We start from the raw sequence: 16,589 nt of genomic DNA on the forward strand, positions 1-16,589 counted from the left end.
CTCTTTTACTCTCCAGCATCATACTTATGGTCATCAGGCTTATCAGGGCTTATGCATTGGGGCTTATGCATTGGGGCTTATTGAGGAGCCCTCCTGGGTAGGCCTTACCCATCAAATGGATTGATGGTACTCTTAACAATGCATATGTACAGAACAACAGCATGCTGCATAGGAATAGGTCAGCAACGTTCCTACCACCAGTGGTCTTGTCATTCGCAGAGAGAATCCTCCCAGCATCATCATTTCCCAAGAGCACAATAATCTTTCTGATCCTGCAAGGAAGTCCTTTCCTACTGCAAATTTCTGGGCCTCAAGTCACCACAAGACACTTCAAGCCTCCATCCCCATCCACAAATGTATGTGCTCCCATGTTTGTAACCAGACATTTCCATCATTTCTGGCATGTCATCACTATGGACGACTAGGTACTCAGTGTCATTCGCATTAAGTATGTGATTGCGTTTGTAATTCCCCTCAATGGAGTTTTCTGTTCAACACCTCCATACCCTCCTTTAGAAGAGAAAACTGAAACCCTCTTCCACCATGGGGCAATGGAACAGGTGCCTAGGGGCCAAAGACATTGCAGAGTTTATTCAAAGTATTTCACCTCTCCAAGAAAGATGGAGGCCTCCAACCAATACTGGTTCTCTGGAACATCTACATCTTTCCAACATCCTTCTCCGTATTGGGACATGATTTGCCACGTAATTTGCTATGCCTACTTTTACATATCCTTTCAGCCAAAGCATCAGCATTTCCTTTTTCGCCCTTGGAGGCCAGTGTTTTCCATTCAGAATTTTCTGTTCAGCTTTGACAAAGCTCCCAGAGTTTTCATAAAATGCATGGCAGCTGGTGCTGCACATCTTGGTCTGCAAGGAATTTCCATCTTCCCATATATAGATGATTGGCTATTTATAGTGCCCACAAGGCACCAACTATTGGCACATTTAGACTTCACCCTCAAGCTCCTCAGCAAACAGGGCCATTTGGCAAAATCACACTTGACATCAGCGTGTCATCTAGAACTCAGAGGCTCACCTAGATTCCATGTCTGGTTGTGCCTATCTTCTCTCTTGTAGAGCTTAAACCCTCTGGCGGAGCTTGAACTAACTTTGTTACAGACATGGCTGTCAGTCCCAACAACTCATCTGTCCAGATCAAGAAGCTGTTGGAGTTGATGACATCTAAAATGGCCATCACCCCATGTGCATGCCTGAGGACGCACCTACTATGATGCCAATTTTTGGACTTATTCCAGCTCCACTTTTATTCCATTAAAGCAGTGATTTTTTTGGGCAAATGAAGTAAGTGCTCTGAAAAGGGTGAAGATCAGAGCAGGAAGGGGGCTGGGGTGAGGAGACAAGATGGGTTCTGCTGCAAAGGTGACAGGGTTATGTGCTAGAGTTGGTGAGAGGACTGAGGGGGAAGGAGAGGGAGAACAAGACACGGCAAAATGAATTATCTTTCAGGAATACCGTGCGTTGTTCAGCGGACAACTAACCTATGACGCCTTACAGTATTTGCAGGGTGGCTTAGTGTGATGTGTGAACGCTCCCAAAGAGTCTGTGCAGTGATATTTGAGCAGTTGGGGCAAAGGAGGGGGTACATGGGGGCATCATCTTTTTTCTTCCACACAGTGTCCTTGAGAGGGATGGCATGGGATCACCATCACTGCTCCCAGGGCCATTTACAGATGCATATGCATTTTCTAGCTACTCCAGCAGCTAGAACCTGTAAAGAAAGACTTTATTTTTAAAAAACAGCCCTCTGACCAAACCCTAGGATTTGGTAGGAGTTTGAATTCCAGAGTGGACTATATTCTGATACACATATTCATTTGGAAACTGTGGATCAAGTGAGTTCACTCTAGAAAATGGACCCCCCTGAGTTCCTCAAGCATCCCTACACAGGATTGACCCCCAAAGCCAGAGACCTGAGAAACATAACATCTAGAGCTGGGAATGTGAAAGGTATTCACTCACCAGTCAGGCCCACTTGCAGGCTGGTGCAAACAAAGGTGGGCAGGTTGCAAGCTCTTAACTAGCACTAGCTGGGTTCAGACAACATGGTAACCCACACTCGAGGATTGAGTATGGGTTGAAGGTGTGTTGTCGTTGAACCGTGGGTTATTATGTTGTCTGAACCCAGCTGTGATAACAAACCATGGTGAACAATCCACAGGTCACAACCCAACAACCATCAGTTCTCTTCATGGGTTGTTCATGGTTAATATACCAATCTTAATCTCACAAAGAATCCGTAAACAGAACCAGCAGTAAAATGTAGGGGTGGACGAAAGTCACTTACCTGTCCTCAAAGCTTGTTTGCGGTGGGGGGGAGGCGCTTCGCTGCTCCCCCCGCGAAGTTCAGGCCGGGGGGGGGAGGCTTCCCGCCTCGCCCGGCTGAAATTCAGGCCGGGGGGGGGAGGCTTCCTGCCTCGCCCGGCCGAAATTCAGGCCGGGGAGGAGGCGCCTCGCCTCACCCGGCCGCGAACTCAAAAGTTAAAAAAAAAACAAAAAACGCCCCCGTGATAGGCTACGTGACGATTAACGTAGCCTATCATGGCTAGATCTGCAAAGTCAGCCGTGATAGGCTACGTTAATCGTCACGTAGCCTATCACGGGGGCGTTTTTGTTTTTTTTTCTTTTACTGCAGTGGCGGCAGCCGGTCAAAAGACCGGCTGCCGCTCCCGCCCCGGATGAACACCCGCCGAACCGCCGGCCGGACCCACCGCCGGGAGGGACATTCAGCAAAGGTAAGTCCCATCCCGGGGGGGGGGTGCGGGGGGGGTGCGGAGAATTTCTCCCCAAAACTTCTTCGGGGGGCCGAACACGTTGGCGCTCGGCCCCCCGAAGTTTCGGGGAGAAATTCTCCGCCATCCCTAGTAAAATGGCAGGTTAAAAGCCTCAGCTAGAAAAGCTCTTGGTTGCTAGTTCTGCCAGGAGTCTATGTTCATTTGATAAGGGCAGTTTTACTGTCCAAGGCATTTCTGAGAGAAGTCTTAATCTGAGCTCTATCAGGCTGCCATCTGATCTCAGCCCTCAGCCATCATCAGGCATATACACTGCATGTTTGTGCCTGAGAGGATGCACCCTTCAGAAGGGCTTTGGTGATTGTGTCAGTTAGGTTTACTTCTGAGTAGATAGAATTGTAGATAGATTTACTTCTGAGTAGATAGAATTGGAAGGCAAAAGGAAGAGGGGCCGACCAAGGGCAAGATGGATGGATGATATTCTGGAGGTGACGGACTCGACCTTTGGGGAGCTGGGGGTGGCGATGGCCGACAGGAAGCTCTGGCATGGGCTGGTCCATGACTTCACGAAGAGTCGGAAGCGACTGAACGAATAAACAACAACAAGATAGAATTGTACTGTGTTTTCCCCCACGAAATGGCAGTACCTTACAGTACCAAACACTCTGGCTAACTACTAAATGTTGTTTTAAGGGCCAAATCCAATTTTGGATAAGCACTCACGGGCCTCATTCCGGTGGGGGTGGGGCTAAAGACAAAGGTGTGGGGTCGAAAATACCAGCATAGTATTTTATTTCCAGTAACTAAGCCTTGGGAGAAGCATTGTAACCTTTCAAAATGGGGGAAAATGTACAAAATCAAGGAAACCACCAAATTATAGATGTTTGAGGGTGCGGGTAAGGGTAAGGGTGATTTTTTAATGTATATTGCTTTGTGGAAAATAAAGCCTATATGTGAATATAAAATCATAAATCTCAGTTCTTCAGATGGTGTTTAGATGCTGTGCCACTTTGAGCCTTTAATGCAGTTAATAGCCTAAATCCAATAAGAAACAAACATTTTTCTATGGGATTTATCTGAATTTTTAAAAATCCAAAACATAGTAGGTAAGCTATACTTTAATCCATAGTGAGATTAAATTAATTTTATTTTATTGATTTACATAAGGAAAATATTGTTGTATCATTAATAAACGCTTCAACTGTCTGGCATTGTATTTTCAACAGTGGTCACCCAGATACTTCTGGAAGCTCACAAACAGGTCATGAAGATGATGGCATTTTCCTGTTCCTGATATCTGGTACTCAAATATTGACTGTTAGAATTTCCATACACTTTCAGATTAATGTACTTAACAAGGAAAACACTACTCAGCAAGAAAAAAAAACTTGTACAAAATGCTTGTATGGGGAAAACCCAATGTTTTTATTTTAACATCACTTACAGAAAATACCCAAGGCTGAGCGTTATTAAAACGTTGGGCTTCCATATCCTCGCAAATTCAACTTGGCACATGGAGGGAACCACCAAAGGACTAGAAGTTGCAAATGGACACAATGAAGGAAGGAAACAGTCTTCCATATTTTAGTATCTGCTCCAAGGCTCTCCATACATCTTCCCCAAACATGCCCTTTCTGTGCTCTGTTTCCGAGTGTAGAAACTTAGCTGGCGCAGAGAGAACCGTGCTGACTATGAGGTGGGAGGGGAGGGGGCGGGGAGCACAGTTCCTGGGCATGCAAGTTTGGAGCCCTGGTTCTGACCTCAGATCCCAGAAACCAAATATCTTATGTCTTCCAGATGCTGTCTAGGGGACATAAGATTGCGCCCTTAGGAACTTCGTTTAAATGGACTACTTCAAAGCTACAAGAGACGAATTGTATCTATTTCTGAAGATTATGTTATGTTCCGTCCCAAATCCAGCTATTTATTTTACCAATGAGTAGCATGGAGAGCAGGAGATGGAAGGTCAGTTCATGGATACACGCAGACCTCCCGTCTTACTCCTTTCCTTTACATAGCTTATTTTCTTACTCTTAGGTCAGTGCAGTAAACATACTTTATCACCATAGCACACTTGATCCTATGGATGTTGGTTAATAATCTTCTGTCTTATATGCTGATGTTATGCAAGTTCTCTTAGGCCCTATCATTAGGCAGAGTTTGCCCTATCATTACACCTCAGGTGGCAAGTTTCAGGCACTGTTAAAAGAGTGTCCTATTATAAATGACTTAAGGCACAATCCTATGAAAGTTTAGACAGAAGAAAGTCCTACAGCTCCCAGCAATGCTGGGATTTGTAGGACTTTTTCTGTCTAAACCTGCATAGGATTGTGCCCTTAATTTATTATATTTGTACTGTGTGTGCTGCAGGGTTAAGTGAGTATGCTCTTTCACTGCTTTTGGTGTTGGTGTGAAAATCAATGAACTAGTGTTCCTCAAGGGAAAGCCATTACTCATTTATTAAATTATCAAGTTACAGCTTTTCTGCACAAAACAAACAAGAAGGGACATTTTTAACATTCAACTATGAGAAGTCCAGGAAGCAAAGCATTCTCTTAACACCTTCATTACATTTATCTTTCAGAGAGATCACATGCCCACACCCAAATATTAAACCAAAACAAAATACAGTTATCATATAAAACAGTGGGCTAAGATAATCGACACTATGGAAATAGTTGGATCATAAATCACTGCAGCAATCTTGTATCCACTGTAGCTAATACTTGCAATGCAAATTTGGTGTGGAGGGACCACACTTGGGGCATATCTTCATTACAAACATCACTTTTATTGAAGACACTCAGCGATGTAGCCGTCACAGAAAATTCAATGTGACACCTGTTAAAATGTTAATTCTCTGATGGATGTACTACTATTAATTATTTTGCTCAACCTGACATCTAGTCCAGCTTTCTGCCTCCAACTACTTCTAGCTAGATGTTCTTGAGAAGGTGATGCACAAAGCATGAACCCTATTTGCATCAGCACTTTTTAATTTTAGTAATCTTATCTTATTCTCATCCCTGCAAAACATCAAATTGGATTTACCTGTGTTAGGGAGCAATCCTATGGCCGCTAGACAGCCATAAGATGTCTTGTTTTCTGGGAACCAACCTCGGACCCTGCACTCCGAGGTCAGTTCCCAGAGAACTGACCTTCCCCCACTTCCACGCTACCTCGGAGGCAGCGGGGAGCAGCCCTGTCCTCTGCACTCACAAGAGGACTGCGGAGTGGCTGAAAAGGGGTGTGTCTGCGGGGCGTTCCAGGGCAGGGAGGGTGGAAATGCCTGTACGACACATCCAATATGTTGTACAGCAGCCTCCTCTCCCGCTTTGCCCTTCTGCAGCTAGACAGCCACAATCGGCTGTCTAGCTGAAAACGCAGGGCAGCAGGAGCACGGAGGGAACGATCCCCTCTGTGCTTCTCCTGCCCTGCATTGGATAGGCGGCCACCTATCTGGATAGGATTGTGTCCTTAGATATGGATGTAATCCAGGCTGCCTATTTGCATAATCAATCCAAGCAGTTTGAAGGAATGGCGATATTTTAAGGGGTACTGTTGAAACAGCACTTAACCTGTTTTGAAAAGCATAGCTCAGGAGCCCTTGTACTGTTGCTGAGAACACTGAAGTGCAATTCTTGAATCAAAGTACTGCAGCACGGCAATGCTGTGCAGCATTACAAGGGATCTGGGATGGCATCTCTTCAGTTGTTTTGTTGCAGCAGCTTGGGGCAACAAAATACTTTCAACTGGTCATGCAAACAGTGACAAAATTCAACTGAACTAGTCATGCAAGCAGTGGCTTGTGACTTCCTCAAAACTAGTTCCAGAGAGAGAGAGATGCAGTTGCTCAGTGGTGAAGAAAAGTAGCCTCTGAACATTGTTAATATTCTCTGCTATTGTCGTCCCCTCATCTTCCCTGAACTATGGCTTTGGAAACGTTCTCTGAATCAAATTAAATCAAATTGTTCTGCAATCTGAAAATTCTGCCTTTTAATCCCAATTGTATGTGTGCAATTTCTAAATGGTAAAGAAAAATGCCCTCTTCACAAAATTAACATTGTCTGTTATTATAGGCACAAATTCCAGGGCTGAGTTCTGTGCTGAAAGCAGACTCAATTCTGCTAGCATCATGCTCTTTTAGCAAATACTATGCAACAGGTTCAGATGAAGAGATATCCACAGTTTGAAGTAGCACAATGAAGACATATCCTTGCCTCCAAATTCTGTTCACATGTTAACTATACCCTTGAAAATCAGCCTTCCGGATCAAGTGGAGAGCCCCTACAGATACAGGAGGCTCTCTTCTTCACAATCACCTTCCACATGTAGGGGGTACTGAAAGTGACAACAGAGGGGGCGGGGCAAGTGTGCTTCCCCTCCTTGTATGTTTACTGTTGTCAGTTTCTGAACACCTGAACAGCGGTAAGTCAAGGGAATCCAGGATTGGGATGGCAGTGTGAAGGTGGGGAGGACAGCATGGGGCTTTCTTATGTGTGTGTGAGGTGGGCGGGCAGTGTCTAGGTGTATATGTGTCTTCTAGGTGTGTAGCTGGGTGTTTAGGTATCGCCTGTGCGTTGTCTGTGTGAATGGTGTTTATGTATGTGCGAGTTTGATGTGTGAGGTGGCTGGCTCTTTGTGTGTGCGCGTGCGTGAGAAAGGGTGTCCCATCCTGCAGCCTGGCAATCAGGTGGCTCTGGACAAGTTGATGAACAACAACCACAGTGGAGCAAAGAAACCACAGTCATGAACCAAGCCCACCCATCCCAACCCATCTTCTCTTAATCCCTGACATTTATAGCAGAACCCTGAAAAAACATAGTTGTCGCCTGGTGGTTGCTTCAACTACTATAGTCGTTTACAGTCTCATTGAATAACACAATTTTACTCAATGAGTAAAATTGGCTTTCAATTTTATTTAGGATCTCCACACAGTCAGAAGAATAAAAGTACAATTATGCTTGCATTCAGTTGAGCACTGGTTTGGTGAGGGAAGAGTGAGGGGAACAATTCATGTTGATTTATCAGAGGAATTTTGTGGGAAATCTTGTTAGGAATAAAAACAAAATGTTTCTGGGTTGGGTGTGGGATACACTACAGCATTTAAACAATCCTGATCATTGTGTGTTTGTCAGGCCCCATCACTGCAAACCTTTAAAAAGGCCCTGAAGATCTGCTTGTTTTCTCTGGCCTTCCCTTTACAGTTTTACTGGACTGTTCTGCTATATAGCTGCAATTATGCTGTAGGTTTTTAGTAATATTTTATTGCTGTGTCTGTTTTTATATGAATGTTTGCCGCCTTAGTATTGGGGGTTTTTTTATATGAATTTTAATGTAAGATGTCTTGGGAAGGCTTCTACCCTAAAAGGTGGCCAAGAAATATTTTAAATGAATAAAAATATTTTGGTTGTCTACATACATAACATTGGATAAAAAAAAATAATACTTCAAATAAACACTGCAGGGTTATTGTAATTTATTCAGCTTCAGCCTTTCCCACAATATTTTAATTATTTTGATATATTCATATCCTGCTTTTTATATTCAAAGCATAGTCTGGTTAACACTGCTATCATAATGCAGATACGCATATCCCAATTCAATAAAAATTCAAAATTGAAATGTTTAAAATTAACATGACAGATTCAATATATCAGTAGGAAGGTGTACAAAACTATGCATGGTCTGGAGAAAATGTATAGGGAAACATTTTTCTCCCTCATAATACTGGAACCTGGGGTCATCCCATGAAGCTGATTGGTGGGAGATTCAGGCCAGATCAAAGGAAGTACTTCAGACAGCACATGGAATTCACTTCCACAAAATTTGGATGGCTTTAAAAAGGGATTGGACAAATTCATGGAGGTTAAGGCTACCAATGGCTACTAGTCTTGATGCTTCTATGCTACCTTGAGTATCCGAGGCAGTATGTGCACCAGTTGCTGGGGAACATGGATGGGTGGGTGCTGTTGCACTCTTGTCCTGTGGATTTCCCATGGGCATCTGGTTGGCTACTGTGAACAGAGTGATGGACTAGATGGACCCTTGGTCTGATCCGATGTGGCTCTTATGTTCTTATGGGATAATGCTGGACTGGCACAAGCCATTCCCTCTCAGCCAGAGGTCCGCCCTCTCATCCAGCTGGCTGAATGGAGTAGTAAGCTGGCTGCAATCCTATACCTTCCTACCCAGGAGTAAGCCTCGTTTAATTCTGTGGGACTATTTTTTGAGTAAGCAAGTATAGGGTTGCACTGTATGACGTTACATTGGCGAAGATTGTTTAAAAAATGTTAAAATTGGAAGTTTTTATAAGATTTTAGTTTGGAAAAAGATGGACAACAACAAACGTAATTACAATCTCCTGTCAAAACATAACTACAATAAAACGCTGAATTTCTTCACTGTCTACAACCGCTGTCATTTTTCACCGAGGTGGGGGGAGTGGCATGAAACAACACGGAAGTATCTATACAAAACAATCGGCAGCCTTTGCAAAAACCACAAGTTTAATACCGCTCGGCGCGCGCTTCTCATCCCGCTCGTCTCCCAACGCTTTTCCGCGCCCGCATGCGCAGTTGCGAGACCGAGCGCTCCCTCGCCGTCGCGTCCCCTCAGCGCGGAGCCATGCAGCGCTCGAGCGGGAGGCCTCTGTGGTTCTTGGGGATTCTGACGCTGGTGGTGCTGCCTCAGGCGTCGCCAGGTGGGTAGGAGACGGCCCCCTTCGCAGCGCGGGTGTCCGGCGGCCGCCCGGGCCCCTTTGCCCTTTCCTTACGTCCGCTCCGTTGGCCGCCCTCTTCCGCGCGCGTCCTCCGGCGCTTCGCGCGGGAAACACCCGGCGTTTCGCGCGCGTGCCCTCGCGCTGTTGGGTGCGTCTCCGGGCGCCGGAGGCCGGCATGAATTTGCCCCCCGTGCGGGCGGTGCCGAGCCTCGCCTCGCCTCGCCTCAGGCGCCGCGCGGCTTCGAGCCGCAGCCGCCCTGGCCCCACTGGCCTGGGGAGCGACCGCAGGCGGGAGCGCGAGCGATGCCAGAGGCCGCCCCGGGGCCTCATACGGCGGGGCACGTTGCTTCCCGCTCTGCGCTCCCGGCGAGCCTTTAGCACGGAAACAGATCGGGATCGGCAGACCCCCGGAGGGGAACTGCTCTTCCCGGCCGCCATTCTCTGCGTGCGGAGGGCTTACTTCCGAGCAAGCATGCGTGGGGAAAGCCTCCCGCTTCTGAGGAGTAGGTGTGGTGCTGCAGCAAAACGAAGAGGCGTGTGGTACCTTATAATTTTACCAGATTTATTGTGGTATAAACTTTTGTAGATTACAGTCGACTTCGCCAGATGCAGGGTTTGCTTCCTTTTGACTCTCAACTGAAAACACGAACCGTTAACCTTGTTAATCTTGCTGCTTTTGTGTCCATTCGTAGCTATCCGATTTATTTCCATATTTTCGTTCCAGTTTGTTGGTGTAGCATTGCCACAACATAAGAAGAAAATAGCTGCTTTAGAGTCTATTTATTCGGAAAGTGGCTTATAAATATTTTAAACAAATAAAGCTCCATATCTTAATCACAGATTTAAACTGGTATCAAACCTGTTTGAATCTCACTATATTTTTTATACGTTTTCATTTTATTTGTCATCCATCCTGGGAATACAGTGTTGAACTTATGGGGAATAATGATGCATAAAACTAAATAATTTGGAGAATTAGTTCTGTGAAGGAGATATGGATCTCTGTCAAAAAGCAGCCGTTGCAGAACTTTGTGGGATGGAGTTAATTCAACCAATTTGGAGCTGGAGATGTAGATGTTGTCTGACTCTGGTTGTGGGTTGATCTTGTACACATGTGTAAGTCATATTCTTTCCCGTAGTCACAGAGGCCAATAAATTATAAACACCTTGTGCGTTGGTCTTGGGCCTCCTTCACAGACAACAACGTTCATATGCTAATATTTTACTGTAGAAAAAAGTTTGCACACCACCATATGTGAAAAATGCACAGATACCTCTTTTGCCATGTCTTTGTGTGGTGGAAATGTACAATCAGATATAACTTCATTTTTTCAAAATATTCAGTTTACTCTTTGACTATTTTCTCTCCTTTACCCTCCATTTAGGCCATTGCTCCCATTGTAATGTTGCAAATAAAGTAAAATAAAATGGCTTCCTCTCTGGCATGTCAGCAAAAACTGTGGTTCATGCTCTAGTCATCTCTTGGGGTGCTTCCATATGGAAGGGTCCTAGTGCCAATAGTCAAAAGTAATTTTTCAGCTATGCTGTCTTCCTTATCAGATTTTCTGCTGTAAGAAAAAAGAGGGGAAATTGTGGGAAAGCATGCGAGTATTACAATGTTACAAGTTACTGGAAGGCAGATTTCAGATGAACCTCAGGGGGAAAAAATTGAATGGTTAGAATAGACAGACAATAGAACCAACTACCTAGGTAGGTCATAGACTTTCAGTTGCTAGAGATATTCAAGCAGAGACTGGACAACTGTTTGTCAGGTATGCTGTATTCTAGATTCCTGCATTGAGCAGGGGGTTGGACTTGTTGGCCTAAACGGACCTTTCTCACTCTATGATTCTGTGATAAGTGGATGAGAATGATGTCTGGACCACCCCTAAAATTATCCTCTCTTATTGCTCTGATCATGTGATGCTCCTGCTTAAATACCTACACTGGCTTCCTGTCTACTACAAGATTCTGCATGTGCTTCTTGTCTTTGAAGGTAAAGTCCTCTATGACCTTGTTGTCTTTATTCTTTGTTCTTATATCCCAGCACGTTACAGCAAGTAACAGTCACATCTCCTGCTCTATCACCACTTGCTTTTAATCCCTCCTTCAAAACACATATTTGGCATAACCCACTAGTCTGCATAGCCTAGAGTACTAAGCCTAAATACTTGTAACAAATAATCACATATTCTTTCCTTGTTAAGCGCAGCCTCCGTTTTCATTCCTTTCCTTTCTATTGGTGTCTAGAGTGTAACTCCATGGGGGCACACACCTTTTGTCTCCAAATTTGGGAAGCACCATGTACATGGATGGCATTTAATGCCAACCAAAATTCTTGCAGTGGCTTACAGTGTATTTAAAATACAATAAAGCGGACAATTGGGACCAGTTATTGGCTCAAATCACCCATGTGGCTGCTACCTTTGCACCCTCTGACATTCTAGCTGTTACTCTGCTGCTGAACTTTGGACCATGGCAGGTTTGAGAGGAAATAAATTACCCTAGCCTAGATTTGGTTTCCAAAGCAGCCAGATGTTAACGTTTCTCACTGGGTTGCTGCTACTATATTGTTTGCACTTTCTGATTCCTGGAGGCAGATGAAAGAAGCACATTGGCTGGGGGAGGGGACATTATAATCCTCCATTCTAGTCTCCAGATATTCCAACTACCACTCCGTTTTTACCTGACCTGAGTGGATACTGTTTGGCAGACTATAAAAATAAATAAACAAAATGTGTTATCTGGTCACAATGTTTAGAGATTATAAACAATGAATTGTCCAGAATACCATTAACATGAAAATGGAACAATATAGGATTGACAAAGACTTGTACTGTAGCTTTAAACTAGCTCCTTTTCCTGCTCCTTCTGTCCACTTCCACCTCTGCTTGATGTGACATGACAGGTAGAGGAGGGGACTAGGCAAAAGGAATAGGCACAATGCTGTGACTGCTGGTGTGTCCCCAGCTGCTCTGTCAGAGCAATCCTACCATTGAATTAAGTGGGTGTGTGGGAAGATGTGAAGCTGGAGGAGCTGCTTTATCATTGGGAGAGAGGAGCGGCATTTTTATTTTTATTTAATGTTTAACTCTTACGATTTTGTTCCCATTGGTTGCAATGGGAAGCTAATTATATTCACTAGCTCCAAGGTAGTGTACATTTCCTCCAATTCCAGTCTCATGTTAGAGAAATGGGAAGACCATGGATTCGGTGGATCCAAGTCTTTCCTCAGTCTGATGCAAACATGTCCATGGAATATCCCTTTTTTGCTTCTACAGATGTTGGAGCTCTAATGTCAGAGAGACAAGGGCGACAGAGGTTTCCACAATGGCTGGGAATGTTTTGTGAGGTTGGCTCTCTCCTCTGGGCTGGACCTCTCTCTCTGTCCATGGAGAGGGAGGTCTGAAACATCCTGTGGGCCCTAGGGCATCCTCCCATGGGCCATAGCAGCTTGTGCAAAGCTTCACATTTCAACACCAGCAACGCTAGAAAATATAATCCGTAAGAATACATTGTGATATGAGTTTCTAACAGGCAGCAGTGTATTTCATCAAGTGCAACATGAGTTGAGCTACAGCTGAGGATAAGCCTAATCAATAAAGTGAAAAAATAATGAAAATTCAAAGTGCATCTTTATTACTGAGACGTTTCATGCTTTTATTTATTTTTTATTTATTTGTGACATTTATATACCAGTGAATATAATAAAATCTCTTAGCCATTAATAAAATCTTCAGCGGTTAATGAAGTCTCTCAGCAGTTTAGTTTCTTGGGGAACAATCCTATGACCGCTAGACAGCAGCTAGACGGCTAGAGGATATGCTTTTTTCCGGGAATTGACGTTGGAGCGCGGTTAATTTCTGAGGTCAGTTCCCGGAAAACTGACCTCCCGCCACATCTGTGCTGCCTCTGAGGAAGTGCAGAGAGGCCCTGTGGCTGAAAAGTGGCGGGGCTGGGGGTGTTCCAGGGCAGGGAGAGTGGATCTGCCTGCACGACACATCCTATGTGTCGTATAGCAGCCTCCTCTCCTGCTCGGCCCTCCTGCGGATCCCCCCATTCTTCTCTTCTTTGCTTTGGATAGGCGGTCGCCTCCGAGTTTGGAGGTGGCTGCCTATCTAGATAGGATTGCGCCCTTAAATTCTGTGGAGACATTAGAATAAGACGTTTTTGTGCATAAGCTGTTTGAAATCAACAGCATCTGTGGAAGAGAACATGTGCTAATTTTACTGGAATTTTCATAGGAAAAGATCCAGGGAGACAGCCTTAAATAAAGAGCTTGAGATTAAGAAGAGGTGGCAAGAATACACAGAAGAACTATACAGGAAAGATCTGAATGTTCCTGATAGCCATGATAGTGCGGTCACTGAACTTGAGCCGGACATCCTAGAGAGTGAAGTCAAGTGGGCCTTAGGAAGCATTAGTAACAACAAAGCTAGCGGAGATGACAGTCTTCCAGCCGAGCTATTTAAAATCCTAAAAGATGATGCTGTTAAAGTGCTGCATTCAATATGCCAACAAATCTGGAACACTCAACAGTGGCCACAAGACTGGAAAAGGTCAGTTTACATTCCAATTCCAAAGAAGGGCAACGCCAAAGAGTGTTCAAACTACCGCACCATTGCGCTCATTTCACATGCCAGCAAGGTGATGCTCAAAATCCTACAAGCTAGGCTTCAGCAGTATGCGAACCGAGAACTACCGGAAGTACAAGCTGGGTTTCGAAGAGGCAGAGGAACTAGAGATCAAATCGCCAACATTCGCTGGATCATGGAGAAAGCAAGAGAATTCCAGAAAAACGTCTATTTCTGCTTCATTGACTACGCTAAAGCCTTTGATTGTGTGGATCACAACAAACTGTGGCAAATTCTTAAAGTGATGGGAGTACCAGACCACCTTACCTGTCTCCTGAGAAACCTGTACAAGGGTCAAGAAGCAACAGTAAGAAACGGACATGGAACAACCGAGTGGTTCAACATTGGGAAAGGAGTACGACAAGGCTGCATATTGTCACCCTGCTTATTTAACTTATATGCAGAGTACATCATGAGAAATGCCGGGTTGGATGAATCAGAGGTCGGAATTAAGATTGCCGGGAGAATTATCAACAACCTCCGATATGCAGACGATACCACCCTAATGGCAGAAAGCGAAGAGGATCTCAAGAGCCTCTTGTTGAGGGTGAAAGAGGAGAGTGCAAAAGCTGGTTTGAAACTCAACATTAAAAAAACTAAGATCATGGCATCTGGCCCCATCACTTCCTGGCATATAGAAGGGGAAGAAATCGAAGCAGTGACAGATTTTACTTTCTTGGGCTCCAAGATCACCGCAGATGGTGACTGTAGCCATGAAATTAAAAGACGCTTGCTCCTTGGGAGGAAAGCTATGGCAAACCTAGACAGCATAGTAAGAAGCAGAGACATCACCTTGCCGACAAAGGTCCGTCTAATCAAAGCTATGGTTTTCCCAGTAGTAATGTATGGCTGTGAGAGCTGGACTATAAGGAAGGCTGAGCGCCGAAGAATTGATGCTTTCGAACTGTGGTGCTGGAGAAGACTCTTACGAGTCCCCTGGACTGCAAGGAGGTCAAATCAGTCCATCCTAAAGGAAATCAACCCTGACTGCTCATTGGAAGGACAGATAATGAAGCTGAAGCTCCAATATTTTGGCCACCTAATGCGAAGAGAAAACTCCCTGGAAAAGACCCTGATGCTGGGAAAGACTGAAGGCAAAAGGAGAAGGGGACGGCAGAGGATGAGATGGCTAGATAGCATTACGGATGCAATGAATATGAACTTGAGCACGCTCCGGGAGAGAGTGCAGGACAGGAAGGCCTGGCGTGCTATGGTCCATGGGGTCACGAAGAGTCGGACACGACTGAACGACTGAACAACAATGCACAATCTTAAATGTACTTCTCATACAATGCTTTAATTTCCTTTATTATATTTCTGTACCACCCCATAGCTGAAGCTCTCTGGGTGGTTCACAATAATTAAATACCAGTAAAAATACATTATAGGAAGTGCAAAAATCATAAGAACATATAAATCGATGGCACATACCCAGAACGTATATCTAAAACAATATTTAAAACAATTAACCAAAGACAATCCAGGACCTGATTAAACCTCATTATATGCTGCCAAATACCTGAGAGAAGAGGGCAGTTTTAACTTTTCATATGTATATGTTAGTGTTTTATCATTACAGTTTGTACTAATAATTAGCCAAGTTGCAGATTTTTGTTATAATCACCACCAGAACAAATATAGTGAAATAAATAATAATGTTTTTACTCCTATAGTTTTGTATATCAACTAACTGTTGTCTTTTAAAAAGATTTCTCAGGTGACTGTGCTACTGCTGACTTGCCAGTGTTTCCCTCTTCTGAACCAGACCTTGATGAACCCCTAGATGTTCTTCCAAACCATCGTGCTGTTATTTACAGATGCAAACCAGGTTTTAAAAGAGTCCGTGAAAGGTTGGGCACCACTAGATGTACCAATGGTTCCTGGTCACCAATACAAGACGTTTGTGGCAGTATGTGTTACTCTAAGAATATTCTATTTACATTTGTTATTTCTAAAATATTATTTTAAGACTTCAAGCATAAAAAATATTGTGAATCTCTTATTATTCGGTTGTTGCAATTGTACTCGCACTCACTTGGAAATAAGCTCTACTTAGAGTGGTAAATCTGTGTTTTTTGTTAATGGATATGAATTCTGGTTATAGATTTTAGTTGTTGTGGAGTGCAGATGAAGTTAATGAACATAAAAGAACCACACGCTCTAATGGTGCCTTAGTTTCTTTGACATTTCAGCTGACATGCAAGAAAGTAGCTACTGAGTATTATTTGAGAAACTATAACTTGATCCAATGTATAGTTTTTGGAAGTCAGTGCCATTGAATTTGTGAGATTCTTGGAGCTGTTGTGTATAGATTACAGACTAAGGGTACAGTCCTATGCATGTTTAGACAGAAAAAAGTTCTACAACTCCCAGCATTCCTGAGACAACCATGCTGCACACTTAGTTTCTTATTTTCAACACTACATGAAACCTTTGAAATTTAAAGCTAAGGGGATTCCTTTGCTTTAGATTTTGTTTTATA

At 44.0% G+C, this 16,589-nt stretch overlaps 2 protein-coding genes across 6 annotated transcripts in view; both read left to right on the top strand.

The window, feature by feature from the left end:
• The window catches only part of LOC146348540 (membrane cofactor protein-like), a 103,793-nt gene extending 99,647 nt beyond the window's left edge, over window positions 1-4,146 (top strand). The window contains exon 12 of the mRNA XM_084851674.1: window positions 3,979-4,146. The gene's annotated coding sequence lies outside the window, so the exon portion shown is untranslated. The remainder of the gene's footprint in view (window positions 1-3,978) is intronic.
• A 5,045-nt stretch (window positions 4,147-9,191) lies between these two features.
• LOC146348541 (C4b-binding protein alpha chain-like) overlaps window positions 9,192-16,589 on the top strand; it is a 111,656-nt gene continuing 104,258 nt past the window's right edge. For 3 of the 5 annotated variants that reach the window (XM_084853393.1, XM_084853392.1, XM_084853394.1), the window contains exon 1: window positions 9,333-9,455. In XM_084853393.1, the coding sequence (XP_084709519.1) occupies window positions 9,380-9,455 (76 nt within the window). In that variant the 5' untranslated portion in view covers window positions 9,333-9,379. Of the gene's footprint in view, window positions 9,456-15,815; window positions 16,017-16,589 lie in introns of all 5 variants that reach the window. The other 2 variants (XM_084853391.1, XM_084853390.1) reach the window with 2 other exon arrangements.

This window comes from Heloderma suspectum, chromosome 4 (genome assembly GCF_057233095.1).
Source record: "Heloderma suspectum isolate Gila_16-S chromosome 4, 16-S_ref, whole genome shotgun sequence".
Classification (NCBI taxonomy): Eukaryota; Metazoa; Chordata; class Lepidosauria; order Squamata; family Helodermatidae; genus Heloderma; species Heloderma suspectum.